The sequence below is a fragment of the Rhinoderma darwinii genome, chromosome 4 (assembly GCF_050947455.1).
Source record: "Rhinoderma darwinii isolate aRhiDar2 chromosome 4, aRhiDar2.hap1, whole genome shotgun sequence".
Lineage (NCBI taxonomy): Eukaryota > Metazoa > Chordata > Amphibia > Anura > Rhinodermatidae > Rhinoderma > Rhinoderma darwinii.
This window is the reverse complement of record NC_134690.1, coordinates 343644343-343665316: the sequence shown is the minus strand read 5'-3', so window position 1 is coordinate 343665316 and position 20974 is coordinate 343644343. Positions and strand designations below refer to the sequence as shown.

Sequence of the window (20974 nt, the reverse complement as noted above, 5' to 3'; positions counted from 1 at the left end):
GGTTTTGGCTTAAAAAAAATGCATCAAATCTGCACTGTGTGAACAAGGCCTAAAGATTTTATGCATCTCCTCCCCCTACCACTCCCTGGGGGACGTACTCCATCACTTACAGGGGTTTTCATATAAATAAACCAAACAAAAATTTCTCCAACTGAAAGATATTTATTTGCCGTCAGTGAATAGGAACGCTTGTTAGCTTTCAGGGGTTTTGAAAGTTTTGCAGACTGCACTTCTGCTTATGATAAAAAAAAACAAAAAAAACCCCGGAAACCTAGCGAACGAAATGCAACAATCTCAATAATTACCATTGAAATCAATGGTAATTCTAATGGAACCGTTGCTTTCGGTTTAATCTTTCGATCCTCTCCTCCTCTGACAGAAGAAAAGTAAAACGTATATTAATGGTAGTGTGAAAGAAGCCCAATACATTGTGGTGAACTACAGGAGATATTTGATGTACTTCGCTCATAGAAGATTGCCTAGACTGGATAGAATAGTAGCAAACCTTCAACTGAGAGCAGAACTAGGTATTAAGGTTTACGGCCTCTAAAAATATTGAGAAAATACAAAGTATATAAAATAAAAGTTGTGAAAGTTTTGGTTTATAGAGTGATTAAATATTATCTACATAAACACCAACTATAAGCTGCCGTATAGCACACACTGTTTGTCTTTACAGACAATGCAAAAAGGGTGTGGCGTCTCCAATGGCCGAATGGGGGCGGTTTAAAAAATAAATAGCGTTAAAAATAAATCTATTGTTATTTCTCTTTGGGCTCATTTACACGAGCGTGATATACGTCCGTGCAACGCGCGTGATTTTCACGCGTGACGTACGGTCCTATGTTAGTCTATGGGGCCGTGCAGACATGTCCTATATTTCTGCGTTGTTCGCGCATCACGCACCCATTGAAATCAATGGGTGCGTGAAAATCACGCGCCCATTGAAGTCAATGGGTGCGTGAAAACGTGAAAATCACACGCAGCACATGGAAGCACTTCCGTGGGACGCGCGTGATTTGCGCAAATGTTGTCAAACTATGAATGTAAACAGAAAAGCACCACGTGCTTTTCTGTTTACAAACATCCAAACGGAGTGTCATTAATGATGGCGGCTGCGCGAAAAGCACGCAGCCGCGCACCATATGAACATGACACACGGAGCTGTCAAGTGCCTTTTGCGCACGCAAAACGCACACGCTCGTGTAAATCCACCCTAAGTCAAATCCCCTGCCAAGTCCTCATGTATTGTAAATGCAACACAAATAGGATTGCTTTAGGTGCTCCTCGTTTGCAATGTACACTGTTAGGCCTTATTCACACGAACGTATTTTACGTCCGTGATACGCGCGTGATTTTCACGTACCCATGTTAGGCAATGGGGACGTTCAGACTGTCCGCGATTTTCACGCAAAGTGTGTCCGCTACGTAAAACTCACAACATGTCCTATACTTGCCCGTTTTTCACGCAGCACGCACCCATTGAAGTCAATGGGTGAGTGAAAATCACACACGGAAGCACTTCCGTGTGTCGCACGTGATTCGCACTACAGTTGTAAAGTAAATGAAAAAATAAAGGCACCTCCTGCTTTTATGTTTGTAAACATAAAAAACAGTGTCATAACGATGCCATATGCACGAAAATCACGCAGGCACGCACCAAATACTGATGCCAGATGGAACTGCTATACACGCAAAACGCCACGTTCGTGTGAATAAGGCCTAAGGACGGTTTCACACACAGCGTTTAGGAGCGGTTTTTAAAGCCAAAATCAATGTGGCCTAACATTTGCCATTAGTCCGTAGGAATATATGACTACATACACAGCGTTTTGTTTAACATTTTTAATGTTTTTTATTTTTTTTGAACCCTTAACAGTACATGAATCAGGGGGGCCTCCTCCAACGTACCATTAGCCATGACGTGACCGCGGGGTGCCTATGGTCATCATGGCAGCCAATTAAGACCCCCAGGTCTACCATCTTTGTACCTCCTTTCAAAGTAGACGGTGAGTATAGCGATATACTGCAATTCATTAGTATTGCAGTATATCATGCAAAGATCCATAGATCACTTGTTCAAATCCCCTAGGGAGACGTAAAAAAAAAAACACCTTTCGCAATTTTTTTTCTAAAGCAGTGTTAATTATTATTATTTTTTTTAAAAGTTAAAACTGGTATCGCCTTGTCCGAACTATCGCAATATAGCGTTATTTAACCCGCTCGGTGAACGCTGTAAATAAATTGCTGTGTTTTTGGTCACCTTGGCTCTCCAAAAAAAATTAAAATAAAATAATGGAATAGAAAGCGATCAAAAAGTTGCATGTAACTCAAAATGGTATCAAAAGCGACAGCTCGCCCCACAATAAATAAATCCTCACATTGTTTAAGGGCAGGAAAAATGAAAGAAAAAAAAAAAAGTTATGGCTCTCAGAATATGGCGACACAAAACAAATATTTTTTTTTTTTTTAAATAAAAAAAAGTGGTGACAAACACTTGGTATCGCCATAATTTTATCAACCTGTAGAATAAGGTGAACATGTCGTTTTTACAGTCTAATGGAAGCCATAAAAACCCACCCCCCACCCCCACCAAAAAATGGCATAATCGCTGTTTCACCCCACAAATTTGTATGCAGCTTCCCAGTACATTATACGGTACAATAAATGCCATGGGGGGAAAAAAATTACTTGTCCCGCAAAAAAATTTTTTTTAAAATAGTATGGAGGGGGAGAAAAACAAAAACAAAACAAGAACGAAGATAGGCCGTGTCCTTAATGTGTTAATACGCCTTTAACCCCTTAACGACAGCCAATTTGTGTTTTTTCCCTACCCACAACCCTAGAGCCATAACTTATTTTCTGTTGCCATAGCTGTACGAGGTCTTGATTTTTGTAGGACGAGTTTTTTTTAATTTTTTTAAATGGCTACCATATAATGTACTGAGAATATTATTTTGCAGGGTGGAAAAAATAAAAAGCAATTCAAATAGTTTTTCAGGTTTTGCTTTTACCGCGTTAAACAAAAACATATCTATTTTTATTTTTTTTAAGGCCCCATGCACACATTGCGGGCACGATCGTGTGCATGGGGCCTTACTACTTTGAATTTTAAAAAAAAATTCATAAATAATAAAAAATTGTTGTCTCGCCATATTCTGAGGCCCTAAAAATACTTTTCTGTCGATGGAGCTGTTTGAGAAGTATTTTTTTGTGGGTGACCTGTAGTTCTTACTGGTACCATTTTGAGGTACACACAACTTCATTTTTTGGGGAAGCAAGTGGAAAAAATAAAATAAAAATTGCCTTGAAAACAAACATTGTGAATTTTGTTTTTTCCTGCAGTGTTCACCCTGCAGATTAAAATTGTGATATTTTATATAGTTCTGACTTAAACACAGCAATACCAATTAAGTAATAAGGTTTCATGGTTTACATATTTTTACGTGAAAAATGGGAAAGGAGGGGTTGAGAACGTACTTATTTTTAATTAAAAGTTGTGGCGAGGCTTAAAGGGGTTGTCCGAGATTTAATTAATTTGTGTTAATGCTTAAAATTTATAAATGTAAACACATTTGTAATATACTTACGTTTTCTCAAACTGGCCCTGTTTCCAGATCCTGCCGTGTAGTACGCGATTGGTGACGTCACTCTCTGCACTGGCTCTGCCGCTTTGTTGATCTTGAATTCTTTGCCGGGTATACGACACGTCACTTGTCACGTGGTGTATATCGTCTTGTTCGGCTTCACAGCCCGTAACGCGCATGCGCTGTCACTGCTGTTCTCACGGTCCCTGCTGTTCGAGATAACCGCAGGGGCCTCGCATGCGCATTACAACAGAACAAGCCGACATACTCCACGTCACAAGTGATGTGTCGTATACCCGGAAAATAATTCAAGATCAACAAAGCTGCAGAGCCAGAGCAGAGTGTGACGTCACCCATCAAGTTCCCCACGGCAGGATCTGGAAACGGGGCCACTTTGGAAAATGTAATCTCGGACAACCCCTTTAAATTTAAGAAGGCAGACCTGCAGGCCATCAATTGGTCCCGGGCTGCCATGATCACCGATCTAACCGCTTAGATGCCGCTTTAGCTATTGGCCGCGGCACCTGAGGAGTCCTAATCCCGTCCATTGCAGGTGTATGAAACAGCCAGCACCTGCCAGGTATTATGGGGCATGAGCCCATGCCATAGTGTGATGTGCGCTATGTATGTCAGATTTCACTAAAGGGTTAACACTTTACAAAAAAAAAGTGAAAACCCAATTTAAAAAAAAAAAAACACACCAAAAAAAGGACAACTTTAGAAACATATACGTAACACTGGTCTGTGTAGCTGAAGTAATTATGGGGGGGGGGGATATAAAAATTAGATAAATGTTATTGATATGCCAATCCAGCATTCAGGAAAAAGATTAGACAAACCCAAAGAAATCAGATCAGGTTTGAATTTTGGCTAATCCAAAACACAAATATTGCAAACCTGTTTAAGGCTGGGTTCACACGAGCATGTTACGTCCGTAATGGACGGAACGTATTTCGGCCGCAAGTCCTGGACAGAACACACTGCAGGGAGCCGGGCTCCTAGCATCAGTTATGTACGATGCTAGGAGTCCCTGCCTCGCTGCGGGACAACTGTCCCGTACTGTAATCAGGTTTTCAGTACACGACAGTAGTTCTACAGAGAGGCAGGGACTCCTAGCATCTTACATAACTGATGCTAGGAGCCCGGCTCCCTGCAGTGTGTTCGGTCCAGGACTTGCGGCCGAAATACGTTCCGTCCATTATGGACATAACATGCTCGTGTGAATCCAGCCTTAAACTGAGGCAGCGTTTACACATTGTGGTCATTTCGCGGTTCTTGTTAAAAATCGCTGCAAAACAGCATAAAAAAAAAAAAAAAGATTAAAATCCAGTGTTTTCAACTGTAATAATAGTGTGCAAGTCTGGGTTATGCTTTCACAGTCAAGACTATACTCCATATGCTATACCACATTTGTCACACCAATCTATGGCTCTCCAGCTATTTCAAAACCACATCATCTAGAAACCACAGCTATACCCCATACACTCTTGTAAATCATGACCACAACAGAATGGACAACAACTTTAAAGGGTAACTAAACATTCAAAAAACTTCTAACATGTCATCGTAACGTGTCAGAAGTTTTGATCACGGGGGTCCGAGCACGGAGACCCCACCGATCACTAAAACGAAGCGGCAGAAGCGCTCACGTGAGCAAATGGTGCACAGGCTCAATAGAAAGTCTGTGAGCCTGTACTGTGGCTTTTCTCTGAAAGCTGAGCAGTTGGTTCAATCAGAAACTAAGCGGCTCAGCGCTCTCCCGAACGCTTCTGCCACTTGGTGTTAGCGATCGGTGGGAGCCTCAGTGCTCTGACCCCCATCGGTCAAAACTTCGGACACGTCACGGATATGTAAGTTTTTTTGAAAGTTTAGTTAACCTTTAACATTTGTTTGCAGATAAATTAATTTGTTGGAATATTTTTTCTTTCCTTTGTTTTTGGGGGGTAAACTCTCTTTGGAGATCTGCACATACAGCAATTTGTTAATGTAAGACACTATACATACATGTATAAACCTCTAATGCAATGTATATCTCGGAATCTGTACGGTGCATTAAAACTAAGCGTGCTCTGCGGCAACCATCAACATTCTATGTAGTGGATACATGAGTAATGCAGCAAGCCAGGATTATTAGATTTGTCTATTAAAATGACATACATTAACATAATAGGGTACAGTACATTCAATACCTACCTTCACGTTTCGTGAATGTATAAAGCTGAAGTGGCAGCATTACACACAGGACAATCTAGGCAGTATTGATACAAATGGATACGATTATTATTCGGGCTTTCGACATTTATCACATTGAAAACTTACTTGATTCAGCGGAACAGAATAAACCAGTGAAGCAGCTTTCAAACCCTACGCAAGGTCTCATGCAGCAAATATACAAGGGAATTTGCAAATGCTTCTAACAAGTGACATGGCATTTATGACTTTACAGGTGTTAGTGCTAGCAGAGGATCTTAGTTTGCATGAATCAATAGAATAAAGCAATCATGTTCTAGAAAGAGTAAAAAAATGGTTCAGAAGACACAAAAATAAGAGGTCAATTACCTAAAAAGCAGACGTTAGAAACGCTTTACTACCATACAATCACTTTGCTGATGTGGACAGAACATTTCTTCTGGTAAATGGTAAAATAGCTTCTAATTGTACCTGTGGTTTATTTATTTTTTATGTTAATAGGGCTACAGTTCAAGGCAAATTAATTTTATAATATTCAGAACCCCATTTTAGGATACACAACTCCTAATCCCCCGCTTCCCTTCACGCAGACAGCGAGTTACACGGTTGTGCGTGCGCCTTTGTCATGATTTTTAGATAACGGTCCGTGTACTTAAAGAAGTTGCACTGCATTATTGGCCAGTTTGTTATTACTCCTTTTATTTCTGAAATCTGAACACTAATGGAGCTCTGAACTTGCAGGTCAACAAGGCATTTCAGAGAATACAAGTGTTTCTTATTAGCTCACCAACCAAATGGTGTGGACACCACAAGGTCCCTCCACTTGAGGTAGAGGGCACAAAATAAACTATTGTTAGATACCAGAGGTGGTAAAAATGTGTCCATGGTCATGTGAAGGTCACAGAGGTACCAGACTTTTTTTCCATAACAAAAGAGCTCTGAGGGTGAGCACATAGAGCAGCAGCCACAAGCGTCCAAAACCATCTTGGTGACAAAAGGCGGCACAATTTTGCCTGTAAAACGGTGGTATTATCTGCAAATTGTGTGCCAATTTGTGGGCTTGGTGTTGGCTATGTGCGGCTGCTTCTTCTGTACTCACTCTACCTAGGAGGGCGTATGCCTTCCCAACCGAGTGACCTGCCTTTCATGGTAATTATGACAGCTCAATCGGCGTGACCTAAAAGCTCACCCCCGTATACATCACGTTTACAGCCTCAGTTTTAGAAATATGCCGGATAAAGTATATGTTAAACGGATGCCTCTGCCATACACTGGCACCCATAACCCATACGGTTCAGCTGTAAAAGCAAAAAGATAAAAAAAAGTTATTTATTTTTACTGAATACAGTAGAACGGAATAGTCTACTACGCTATTCCAGAACCTGTTTTTTTGCCGTATTATGACTTGCACCCACCAGAGGCCAAAAAGGATACACTTTTGGCCTCCGGCAGGCTAATTGAACCCTAAAGTCATATGTACGCTGGGACAGCTCCTGATGTACACGCTAAATGTAAGGGCCTGTTCACATCGAGTTTGCCTTCCGTTTGGTCTTTCTGTTCATCTCTTCCGTCAGAGGAACGAAAAGACAAAAACGGAAAGTATAGTTTATGTTTGCAATACCTTTGATTTCAAATGGTATTTTTATGTTTCTTTCAGTTGGTTTCAGTTTGCTTCTGTTCAGCTAGGTTTCCGTTTCTTGCTAAAAAAAAAAATAGAGTAGCACCCTACACTATTGTTTCGGTCAAATAAACTGAAACCTAGCGGAACGGACGAAAACTGATACAAACTAAAACCAAAAAAAGAACATTGAAATCAATGGTATTGCAAACGGAAACAATACTTTGTGTCTTTCCGTTAAGACCAAAACGGAAGACAAACGTGATGTGAACAGGGACCTAGTTTTCTTGACGTTACCGACTTCACTTTATTGTATTATCTTATGTTTTCATCAGTGACAATGTTGTGCTTCCTTTTTTGGAAAATGTAAAAAAAAAAAAACAACTAATGTAACATATCAGTTCTGCACCAGTGTGTCCAACAAATGACCAGGACAGATTTTTTTTATCCACAGTAGGTAAATAAAGGGCTCCTATTGAATGACTACAAGCAGAGCTCTTGGAGCCCATCAATGAAAACGGAAACCATAGCTTCCGTTTGCATTACCATTGATTTCAATGGTAATGCTTCAGATGCCAAGGGCTTCCTTTTGTCTCAGTTCAGTAAGGTTTCCGTTTGACGGAATCAACAGCGACTGCTATAAGTTTAATTAATCGTGCAAGTGGATGTATTATGATTTTTGGGTTTGCTGCCAACAGATCACTGACCACCCATTTCATGTCTAGTCGAACGCCATTTTTGCTTCTTTTATAATTGGATCAGCTACACCAGAATTAGCACTATTTAAGACACTCCCTCAATCTGAAAGCTTTTGCTCATAGGCTTTCAATTCAAAATCATCTAGACAACTTCGTGAAAAGACCATGAACGTTGAACCGAAAATACTACAAATTTTGTTTAATCTTTTACCTGCGGGGAGAATTGTCACACTTTGAATTCTAAAAAAAATAAATATCTTTATACTCCAATACCCATTTCGTTTTTGAAACTAAAACCACTTGGCACTCCTAGCACTTAACATTAATGGGCGTAACGTTTAGTAATTTAAAAAAAATAAATAATAAATAAATAATGCATATACCTTCATCATGTTTGCTTGGGTAAGACTTTTAGCCACAAAGTGCACAACAACTCAGAGAAAATAATAGTTTAACCCGTTAGTGACCGCCAATATGCCTTTTCACGGCGGCCACTAACGGGCTTTATTCTGATGCATATGCCTTTTTACGTCGCTGCATCAGGATAAGTAAACAAAGCAGGGAGCGTCAAATCTCCCTGCTCTCAGCTGCCAGAGGCAGCTGAGGGGTGGGGGCGTCCCTGCTCTGCCGTGTGAGATCGATATAAGTATCGATCTCACCCGTTTAACCCCTCAGATGCGGTGCACAATAGCGTGCACCGCATCGGAGTGGTTTTGGAGAGAGGGAGGGAGCTCCCTCTCTCTCCCACCGACACCCGGCGATAAGATTGCCAAGTGTCTGTGTCTCCAATTGCAGCCGGGGGCCTAATAAAGGCCCCCAGGTCTGCCTGGAGCGAATGCCTGCTAGATCATGCCGGAGGCATGACCTAGCAGATGCCTGTCCGTTTTAAACGGACAGGCAGAGTAATACACTGCAATACAAAAGTATTGCAGTGCATTATAATAGCGATCGGAGAATCACATATTAAAGTCCCCTAGTGGGACTAGTAAAAAAAAGTTTAATAAAGTTAATTTAAAAAAACATGTGAAACCCAGCTTTTCCCCTTACAAAATGCTTTATCATTAAAAAAAAACAATAAAAAAGTTACACATATTTGGTATCGCCGCGTCCGTAACGACCCCGACTATAAATCTTACATTATTTAACCCGCACGGTGAACGCTGTAAAAAATGTAATAAAAAACTATGGAAAAATTGCTGTTTTCTGTGAATCCTGACTTAAAAAAAATGTGATAAAAAGTGATCAAAAAGTCGCATCTACTCCAAAATGGTACCAATAAAAACTACAAGTCTTCCCGCAAAAAAAAAGCCCTCATACAACTGCATCGGCGAAAACAAAAAAAGCGTTTTTACTGTGTAAAAGTAGTAAAACATACAAAAACTATACAAATTTGGTATCGTTGCAATCGTAACAACCCGCTGAATAAAGTTAGTGTTATTTATATCACTCGGTAAACGGCGTAGATTTAAGACGCGAAAAAGAGTGGCAAAATTTCAGGTTTTTTTCTATTCCCCCCCAAAAAAAAGTTAATAAAAGTTAATCAATAAATAATATGTCCCCCAAAATGGTGCTATTAAAAAATACAACTTGTCCCGCAAAAAAGGCCTTATACAGCTATGTCGATGCAAAAATAAAAAGGTTATAGCTCTTGGAATGCGACGATGGAAAAACGTAAAAAATGGCTTGGTCATTAAGGTTTAAAATAGGCTGGTCATTAAGAGGTTAAGACGTGCAGAGTTGATACATGCCACTTTTGTCTACATGCACATATCTCTATTTCCTGATTATGCTTAGGGGGTGATTAATTGCCCAGTCCTAGTAGCTGCAATCGAAAAATAACCCAAACTCAGCGCAATCAACAGAAGTCATCTTGCGCATATCGGTTTCTTCATTTTTTCCCCCCAATTTCAAAAGTATCTGCGTCCCCAGGACACCATCTACCACATTATTTTTTTTCAGTTCGTTTTTTTCATGGTTTCAACTGTACCTGCATCCTCAGGCACTTGACAGCACCATGTGGCATCACAACATGATGCGCGGCTGCGTGCTTTTCGCGCAGCCGCCATCATTATGACACTCCGTATGGATGTTTGTAAACAGAAAAGCACGTGGTGCTTTTCTGTTTTCATTCATACTTCACCACTGCTGTTGCGCGAATCACGCACGTCCCACGGAAGTGCTTCCGTGTGGTGCGCGTGATTTTCACGCACCCATTGACTTCAATGGGTGCGTGATGCGCGAAATAAGCACAAAGAACGGACATGTCGTGAGTTTTACGCAGCGGACTCACGCTGCATAAAAATCACGGAACTGTCTGCACGGCCCCATAGACTAATATAAGTCCGTGCGATTTTCACGCGCGTTGCACGGACGTATGTCACGTTCGTCTGAATAAGCCCTAAACGCGACAATGGAAAAACAAAAAAAACGTGCTTGTTAATGAAGGCCTAAAATAGGCTGGTAACTAAGGGGGGTTAAAGTAATGACATGTCTTTGGCAGTAAAAGGATTAAACCACAGGATAAAGATCACACTATTATATTCAACAGTACAGGTCAAATCTCAGTGACAAAAACAAAATCCTATTCTACCAAATGAAAGGGGTTGTCTGGTTTCAGCAAATTTATGTTTTTTGTATAATTAAAAGTCATGCAATTTTCCAATATTAGATGCTTGTCATACAGTGGGAACATTCAATGTTTACTTCCAGTGGGAAAAATTCTGTCCATGGTCATGTGATGGACACATGTGCTGAGATCGTTAGTAGAGACAGCTCTGATACACGTACTGTAACGAGCCGTGCACCTGTGCATCCATCACATGACCATGGACAGAATTTTATCTACTGGAAGTAAACAATGAACGTTCCTAATGAACAACACTAAGCAGAGATCTTGAAAACTTAATACAGAAAGTAGATAGGAAAATTGCATAATTTATTTATACAAAAAAATAACATTAATTTGCTATAAGACTAGAGCTATAAAGAGGTTTGCGAGATTCAACTATACATTTTCCTCACTTTTTCACTACTGCGTTTTGCCGCCTATAAAGTTGCCCTTTTTTGATAAACGAGAAAGAAAAATGCTACCAAGCAAATGCATCTAATTATATAAATTAAGGGATCACTGGAATGGTCAGCATAGTATTGCTCTGGTTAACGTACTGTTCTACGCAGTCCTAATGAAAGTCAATTGCAGTGTAAGAAGCTTTAAAGGACGGGTGTCGCAGAATTTTTTTTTTTTATATCAATTTGCTTTTAGTGTTTTATTAAAAAATGATTTATTTGTGTTTGTTTTACTTGTTTTTATTTTGTAACTTTTTCTTCCCTATGGGGGCTGCCATTTTTTTTTCCATCTCTGTATGTGTCGATTAACAACACATACAGACATGGAATACGGCACATATAGCCCCATAGTGAATGCGAACGGGACCCGTTCCATTCACTATGCTGTACGCCGTCTGTGTGGGAACGGCGCATGTGCCGCTCCCACACAGTCCAAATGTAAGGTCTTCGGCCGAGCGGCGTCCGGCGCCATTTTCTTGTGGACCGGAAGCCGCGGCCGGACAGTAAGATTACTACTTCCGGTCGCGGCTTCCGGACTTGTGTTCTGAAGCAAGCAGACGGAGCGGACGGACCGGCGGCGGCAGGAGCAGGTAAGTTATTTCTGTGTATGTACTTGTTTTACTGTGTGATTACTACTGTATGTAAGCCTAGTACACTGTGTGTTCACTCAAAAATATGGCGACACCGTGTAGGAGGTTTGAACGTTCAATCCCCTCCTTTCTCCTGGCACTAGCCAGGATAAGGGAGGGGGGATTCTGTGAGCTCACTAGAGCGAGTGTGTCTTCTCAAATATTGCAGTATAAAAAATGTGGTTGCTTTACCACATGCCAATGCTGCAATTTTGGGAATTGCTCCCTCTAGTGACCAGCACTGGGAAATGTTATAAATTAGAATCTAATTTATAATATTTCCTGACTCGTGAAAAAATTACAACAATAGTTAGTTAAACACTAACTAAACTATTAACTGTTTAACTAAAAAAAAATAAAATATTTTTTTCTAGCGACACAGTCCCTTTAAGGTGTTTTCCAGGACTTTGATAATCTATCCTTATGATAGGTCATCAATATCACATCATTGGGGTTGTTGTGTCAGACTCCATGCACCAACACGATCAGCTGATTGAAGGGGCATAGTCCCCTTCACTTTAAAAGAACAGACCTGCAGTACCAGGCACAGCCACTACAGAATGTACAGAGCTGTGCCTGGTAAGCAATTCAGAAGCCACGCACCTTGGCCCCTTCAATTGGCAGATAGTCGAGGTGTCGGGAGTCGGACCCCCAAAGATCTGATATTGATTACCTAAGAATAGGTCATCAATTTCAAAGTCCCAGAAGACAAACTCAATACTTTATGGTAAGAAGGTAAGGTAAATAAAACAATTCCTCATGAAAAGCAGCCTAGGTTCTCACTGCAACAAAAATACTGCACATAAAACACAGCTCAGGTATATTATTCCATGTGTAACTCAGAACGTTGGAAACTTTTACTGGGAATACCCTTTACCTCTTAAAGGGAACCTGTCACCAGCATTTCACCTATTGAACTTAAAGAGGCTCTGTCACCAGATTTTGCAACCCCTATCTCCTATTGCAGCAGATCGGCGCTGCAATGGAGATAAGAGTAACGTTTGTTTGTTTTTTAAAACGAGCATTTTTGGCCAAGTTATGACCATTTTTATATTTATGTAAATGAGGCTTTCTAAAGTACAACTGGGCGTGTATTATGTGTGTTAAATCTGGGCGTTTTTACTTCTTTTACTAGCTGGGCGTTCTGATGAGAAGTATCACCCACTTCTCTTCAGAACGCCCAGCTTCTGGCAGTGCAGACAGTGTGTTCTCGAGAGATCACGCTGTGTCGTCACTCACAGGTCCTGCATCATGTCGGCACCAGAGGCTACATTTGATTCTGCAGCAGCATCAGCGTTTGCAGGTAAGTCGATGTAGCTACTTACCTGCAAACGCCGATGCTGCTGCAGAATCAACTGTAGCCTCTCGTGTCGATGTGTCCTCGTCCGACACGATGCAGGACCTGGGGCAGGAAGTGAGTGACGTCACAGCGTGATCTCTCGAGAACACGCTGTGTGTCTGCACTGCCAGAAGCTGGGCGTTCTGAAGAGAAGTGGATGATACTTCTATACACAACGCCCAGCTAGTAAAAGAAGTAAAAACGCCACGATGTACGCACATAATACACGCCCAGATGTACGCACATAATACACGCCCCGATGTACGCACATAATACACGCCCCGATGTACGCACATAATACACGCCCCGATGTACGCACATAATACACGCCCCGATGTACGCACATAATACACGCCCCGATGTACGCACATAATACACGCCCCGATGTACGCACATAATACACGCCCCGATGTACGCACATAATACACGCCCCGATGTACGCACATAATACACGCCCCGATGTACGCACATAATACACGCCCACTTGGACTTTTACTGTAAACACGCCCAGTTGTACTTTAGAAAGCCTCATTTACATAAATATAAAAATGGTCATAACTTGGCCAAAAATGCTCGTTTTTAAAAAAACAAAACGTTACTGTAATCTACATTGCAGCGCCGATCTGCTGCAATAGGAGATAGGGGTTGCAAAATCTGGTGACAGAGCCTCTTTAACTTATCCCTCACTGGCCGCTGCTATAAAAAGTTCATTGCCGTTAACCCCTTCTCCTAAACTCCTCCTCCGACTGTAAATAACGGTCTGCAAACATTTCATGACTTTTATCATAATAATCCAGTGTCCCGTTGTATGTATACCCCAGAAGAGGTGCTGGGGGAAGACGAGGAGCTGTCAATCAAAAGATAGGAGGCAGGGTAACCTTGGAAAGACTTGAGGAATGAAGATATGACTATTTTATGCTCATTAGCATACGGTGCGGGAACACTAGAAAACTGAATACTAAAGATACAGAGCCAACAATTATAGGTTATATAGAAATGATTTTTCACCAACTACCACCTGGTATTGCTGGTTTAATAGGTGAAATGCTGGTGACAGGTTCCCTTTAAATTGACACGTTGCCAGCACACACAGTTTTTTGCAGGCAGAAAGTTCTGCTTGGACAAAAATCAGCTGTTTTGGTTTTTTTTTTAAGTGGTTTTGCACCACAGGCGTTTGACATGTTTTGAGGCTTTTTTGTTACCTTTTTCTTCAACAGGCAAAAACAAACAAACTCGCAAGTAGTTTTTGCCATAAAACGCAGCAATTTTTTCTGTCTCATTCATTTCAATTGGGGTTTTGAGGTGGAAAACCTCAAGATAGGGCATTTAGCTTTTCCCCCGCTAGCGTTTTTTTCCCCGCACCTGGGGAAAAACGCCTCCACTTCCATTGACATCAATGGGAGGCAATTTTGGCCGTTATTTGCTGCGGCTTTCTATTTTTTCATTGACGTGGTTGTATGAAGCCCTGTTTTATGCGGGAGAAATTGTATTTTTTTTCTGTGCGGTTTGGGGGGGGGGGGGGGTAGAAAAATAAACCACTAAATACAATTTCTTTTTACAGTGTGAACACAGGAGAAAGCGATTTTCAGGATTGTGTTATTTTTGTTTGTTTTATATCCTGTTAATGTTTTACACTAAACACGTGTTAAATTAATTCTTAGGCTATGTTCACACTGAGTTTTTTTGCCGAGTTTTTTTACACGGAAACCGCGCCGAAAAACTAGTCAAAAACCGCCTGAAAATGCCTCCCATTGATTTCAATTGGAGGCGGAGGCGTCTTTTTTCCCGCAAGCGGTAAAACAGTTTCGCGGGAGAAAGAAGGGACATGCCCTATCTTCGCGCGATTACGCCTCTGACCTCCCATTGGCATCAATGGGAGGCAGAGAAAGCGTATTTCACTGAGTTTTATACCCGCAGCGCTCAATGGCCGCGGGCGAAAAACCCTGCGAAAATCGGCGTGCAGGGAGAGGAAAATCTGCCTCAAACTGAATTTTGAGGAAAAATTTCCACCTGCAAAAAAATCTGTGTGAACCCAGCCTTAAGGTTATTACGGTAGTGTAGATACTTATCTAAGTTTTCTGTTTTTATGTAATGTACGGGCAATAAAATATATTTTATTCAAAATAATGACTTTAGTTTATTTTTGTTACATTATAAGCAAAAAATAAAGTTATCCCTAAGGCTTCATGCCCACTTCAGTTATTTTCTTCAGGGTGCCATCCGTTTTTTTAACGGATAGCACCCGGACACATTCATTTCAATAGTGCCATGCACACTTCCGTTGTTTTAACGGAACCATGTGGCCGTTCAGTAAAAAAAAACCAAAAAAAAACAAACAAACAGGTCCTACTCCAGTCCGTTTGACGGAACAGTCTCGGCCTTTTCATTGCATTGGTCCATGAAACAACGGACTGCACACGGAAGCCATCAGTCATTAACAGCCAATCGAAGTGTGCATGAGGCCTTAATGGGATAAAAAAAAAATATGTATTAGCATACTCTTGTATGCCAATACATGATCTTCTGTGTCACAGGCTACTGTTAGGGCAGCACATAGTGTACCCTAACCGCAGATCCCCAGGGCTGACTGCAGACAGATGCCGGTCTTCGATCGAGTCACTGGTTTGCAGGTGACACGATCAAAGAGGGGAGTCCCCTTTGATCATGCTGTGGACACAGACCGCGGCGATCAAAGGGTTAAGCAGCTGGGGTCCCAATCCCCGCTGCGTTCAGCCGGCTGCTCTAAGTTCATGAGCTGATGACGGGCGCTCATCAGCCTCTTCTACATCGACACCAAGAGACGTCGCTGCAGACAAAGCACCTGCACCACCTACCATCAAATGACTGTGGGCGGTCATTAAAGGGTTAATCCCCTTAGGCTATATCCACATTATTTCCATTTACTGCTCCGTCATAGGAACAAAAACTGAAATAACAGAAGTGACTGATCTGTAAAGGCACCTTATGGAACACATTGACTTTAACCCCTTTTCGTTTTTCCGGCAATAGGGTGGTGTGAGGGCTTATTTTTTGCGATAGGGGTTCTAGATTCTATTGGTAGCATTTAAAGTACCATATAATGTACGGGGAAAATTCTTTGCCGACTGAAATTGGAAAAAACTGGATGAGATTCTTCCATTGTTTTTTGGGTTTAGTTTTTACGGCTTTCACCGTGCAGTAAAAAATAACAACTTAACTTTATTTTGTGGCTCAATAAGATTAGGGTGATACCAAATTAATATACTTTTTTTTTTTTTATGAAGAAAAACAAAACAACTTTGTAACAAACATTTTTTTGTTTCACCACATTGAGAGCCATAACTTTATTTTCCCATGGATTGAGAAGCGTGAGGGCTCATTTTCTGCGGGGCGAGCTGTAGTTTTCATTGAGAGCTACGTTGACCAAAACACAGTGATTTTGGCGGTTCAAATGCGTTTTTTTTACGGAAGTTAAATAATGCTATATTGTGATAGATCAGACTTTTATGGACAGCGATACCAATTTTGTTTACTTTATTTCTACATTACTTTAATGGAAGAATGGGAAAGGTTTTTTTTTTTTACTTTTAATATTTTATTTCACTACTAAAAAGGTCACTTTTTTTTTTACACATTCTATTCGTTAGATCGCTGGTACAATACACAATACTAATATCTTGCAGTGCATAGTCATTTTTACAGGCTTGCCTTAAAGGGAATGTGTCACGAAATGTATTTATTTTTTTATGTTATTGCTTTTAGGTCATTAAAATACATTTTATTTATTAGTGTTTTTGTGTTGTACTTTTTTTCTTTTTACTTCTCTATGGGGGCTGCCATTTTTTTTTCATCTCTGTATGTGTCGATTAACGACACATACAGAGATGGAATACGGCACATACATCCCCATAGAGAATGCGAACAGGAGCCGTTCCATTCACTATAGCATACGTCGTCTGTGTGGGAACGGCGCATGCGCCGCTCCCACACAGTCCAAAAAGGAAGGTCTTCGGCAGAGTGACATCCGGCGCCATTTTCATGTGGACCGGAAGCCGCGGCCGGACAGTGAGATGACTACTTCCGGTCGCGGCTTCCGTCTATATGTTCAGAAGCAAGGACTAGGAGCGGAGGGAGCAGCAGCGGCAGGTAAGTTATGTTTGTGTATGTGATGTGTGTATGTTTGTGTTATACTGTCTGATTAAGGCTGGATTCACACGAACGTGTATTGCGTCCGTGCGGGCCACGCACAGACCAATACAAGTCTATGGGGCAGTACAGACAGTCCGTGCTTTTTGTGCAGCGTTTGTCCGCTGCGCAAAAAGCGCAACATGGTCAATATCTTTGCGTATTTTGCGCATCACGCACCCATTGAAGTCAATGGGTGCGTGAAAACCACGCAGGTCGGCACGAAACTGCCTGTTTCGCGCACCAGCTGTCAAAAGGATGAATGTAAACAGAAACATCCGAATGGCGTGTCATAATGATGGCAGCTGCGCGAAAACCACGCAGCCGCGCATCATACACTGCGTGTTTTGCGTGGGCAGAAACGCCACACACGTCTGAATCAGCCCTAACACTGTATATAATCCTCCTACACTGTGCATTCGCTCAAAAAAATGGCGGCACACAGTGTAGGAGGTTTCAACATTCAACCCCCTCCTTTGTCCTGGCACTAGCCACGATAAAGGAGGGGGGATTGTTTGAGCATAAAGCAATGAGGTTGCTTTACCACATGCCAATGCTGCCATTTTGGGAATTGCTCCCTCTAGTGACCAGCACATGGAAATGTTATAAATTAGAATCTAATTTATAATATTTCCTGACTTGTGAAAAAATTAAAAAAAAATTAGAACAATGTGTAATCATTTATATACTAACAGTTTAACAAAAAAAAATTTTTTTTTTTTCCTAGCGACACATTCCCTTTAACAGAGGCAGAGTGAAGGCAGTCCTGGGGGCTTTCATTAGGCCCCTGAGTTGCCATGACAACCATCGGCACCCCACAATTGCCGATAAGCTGCCAAACTTTTCTTGGCGGTTAGGCCCGTGTGTCAGCTGTAAAACACAGCTGACACCCGCAGCATATGGAGTGCGCTCAGCGCGTGAGCCCACTCCATACCCCCCACCAGGACGTAATTGCAACTGAAAACTTGCCGGAAAAAAACAAGCTATTTTCACACCTGTGCTAGACTTTACTGTTCTGTTCCGTCATAGGAATAACAAGATAAACGGAAGCGCCAGATCCATCGCATGCTGCGTTGTTTTGTCTGGCAAAACGAACATGATGCTTGGAACGGTACAATAGTTTCATCTGCAATAGCGCTAGTCCTGGACGTCCAGGAAACAAGAGCAGGCGCAGTGTGCTGCAATGACGGCCATTGTATGGACGGGAGCTGCGTGCAGTCATGACAGAAAGCAAAGCTAACACGGGGGCAACGCTAACACGGGGGCAACGCTAACACGGGGGCAACGCTAACACGGGGGCAACGCTAACACGGGGGCAACGCTAACACGGGGGCAACGCTAACACGGGGGCAACGCTAACACGGGGGCAACGCTAACACGGGGGCAAGGCTCACAGATCGAGTAACCAGTGCTAAACTTATAAAAGTATATACTAAATTGCATGTAATCCTCTTTCCCACACAGCTGTTTCAATTATACATAAATTGGCCTACCCCTTTAACCTAGCTAAACACACAAGATAGCTGTAGCCAAACAATCATTTAGCAGACACATCTTCTCCAGTAAACATGCCTGTACACCTGTTACTTTTAAGGAAGGCAGCAGTTTGTTGGGTTGAGCACACAGACATTACATTGTTGGCAGAACCTGCCAACAATTATTTAATTTCTATAGCGAATATTTTAAATTAAGACGTATACATGGCTCAAAGTCTGCTCTAGGGAAGACATCCATACACAAAATGTCAGCCCACTCCGCTGAGATCTGCCCACAATATACTGTATCAGGCAGCCGTATGCCTTTAGGAGACAGAAGGATCAGGCATGACCGATAACAAGATGCCAGATACTTTGTTTACCTAGAATAGAAGTAGTTCTAGGGGTGTCTAGCTGCCACACAATCTTGGCCAGAAAAAGATTTTATGAGGGAGTCAATAACAAGTTTAATCTGTTGCTAATAAGGGGTTTACAGTATCTGAATTTAGTGCAATTCACTGTGAGCATCTTCTAGTAAGGAAAATCTTAATACCAGGAAAGAGATACTAATTTGCATGTGCCGCCAAATGGACTAAAAATCATCTTCCCTGCAGTGCAACAGTTGTGGGGACCATCAAGGACAAGGAAAAACTGCAACCTTTAATGTACTTTTGCCCTTTTTAAATGCAGTAGTCACTGTAAAAGTCACTATTTTGCTCCACAGTGGGTTTTCTACTAGACTTCACATTCTCAAGGCTAACTAGTATTTAAAAAACACCACATCTAGACGTTTATATGTACACTGTATGTATACTCGGAATCAAAACGTCCATCTTCGTTGGTTCATAAAAATAAAAAAATAAAAACATAAGAAAACCTAGTAATTCAGAAAAATGGATTGTTTACTCAAAGTAGAAAAGTTTCAGTGCTATTTTAGAATGGAGAAAAATAAATAAATAGAATAAACCCCACAAAATCAAGTCATACCCAAGAAAATAAATACCTGGTAATATAACATAAAGGGGAAAAAAAAGTAACAAAAGATCTTCATAGAAGACATTTGATTAGATCATTAAAAACATCTAAACAAACATTCCTGATATTGGAATAAAAAGGTTTGCATCATCCGAGGAAAATGTAAAAGTCCTTAGCGCAAAGTGAATTTTTGCCAACGGTCTTCTTGTCCGCATCTGAAGCGGGAAAGCACACAAAATACAAAAAGCAGTAATAAAACATGTAAAGAAAACGCATATGATAGTTATACCAGCAAACTCAATATAATTGCAGAATTGTATGCCATGTTATTTTAGGTGATCTAGTCTGTTTTTTTCTGCTACTGTTACTTGCTAACCTTGCAACAACAGACTAGTTGCATAACATTTTTATTCCTAAACCAAGCTCATCCCGTATAGAAGTGCGTAAAACACCTCCATTTAATAGATCCACAGTACTTTCCACCCATAGAAATACCACACACCAGAGAAGTGTGCTTAAAACTAAAAACTTCAGCCGTGTTGTTCGAAAGCAAACACTAGTCTGGTGTCATGGCAGTGTGTCAAGAGCTATCATTAGCCAACCCCCTTTAAAATAAAAATCACCTTAGGTTTCAGATTGGGCCCAGCAGTTCATTGAACAATCATGAAGTCCAAAGTCTTATTTGAATATATACGGACTTAAAATGTCTAAGTCACTAGGCTCAATGTAAAGAGCAATGAACATTCCACCTTCTATGGGAATTTTACATGTTCAATTACATGATTTATGGCAAAAGAAAAAACAAAACCAAAAAAACTAAGTTCTCTCCTCTATAAATGGACACTGACACAACGTGCCAGACTTCTTTTTCTGCCTGTATTTTCTTCAATCAGAACCATTTTTTGCAAATGTCTAAGTGTTCTAGAAAATAGGGACACTGCCGGATGTGGCCTCTTCTTCGGAATAGTCCGATGCTCTCAGGCCTCTGAAGCAAATGAAGGGAGGAAAATAAAAAGCTGAAATACAAGGTTCATCTGATAAGTTTTACATTAAGCATTACAAGCTGGACAATGTAAGAAAGTGGCTTTTTTGGCTCACAGAGTCTGAGTCTTGGTGTGCAAAACGAGTACTTGGCCATCCCACCATAGCACTCTTGCAGTGGGATTGTCAGGGAAGTCTTGACGGGGGAGTATTTGGTTTGTTTACCTATCAGGCGTAAATTTCCAGGCACTC

The 20974-nt window shown here is 41.2% G+C and overlaps 1 protein-coding gene across 1 annotated transcript in view; it reads right to left on the bottom strand.

The window, feature by feature from the left end:
* The window catches only part of WTAP (WT1 associated protein), a 65077-nt gene that overhangs the window by 8733 nt on the left and 35370 nt on the right, over positions 1–20974 (bottom strand). Inside the window, exon 6 of the mRNA XM_075863748.1 lies at positions 20948–20971. Within this exon, the coding sequence (XP_075719863.1) occupies positions 20948–20971 (24 nt within the window). The remainder of the gene's footprint in view (positions 1–20947; positions 20972–20974) is intronic.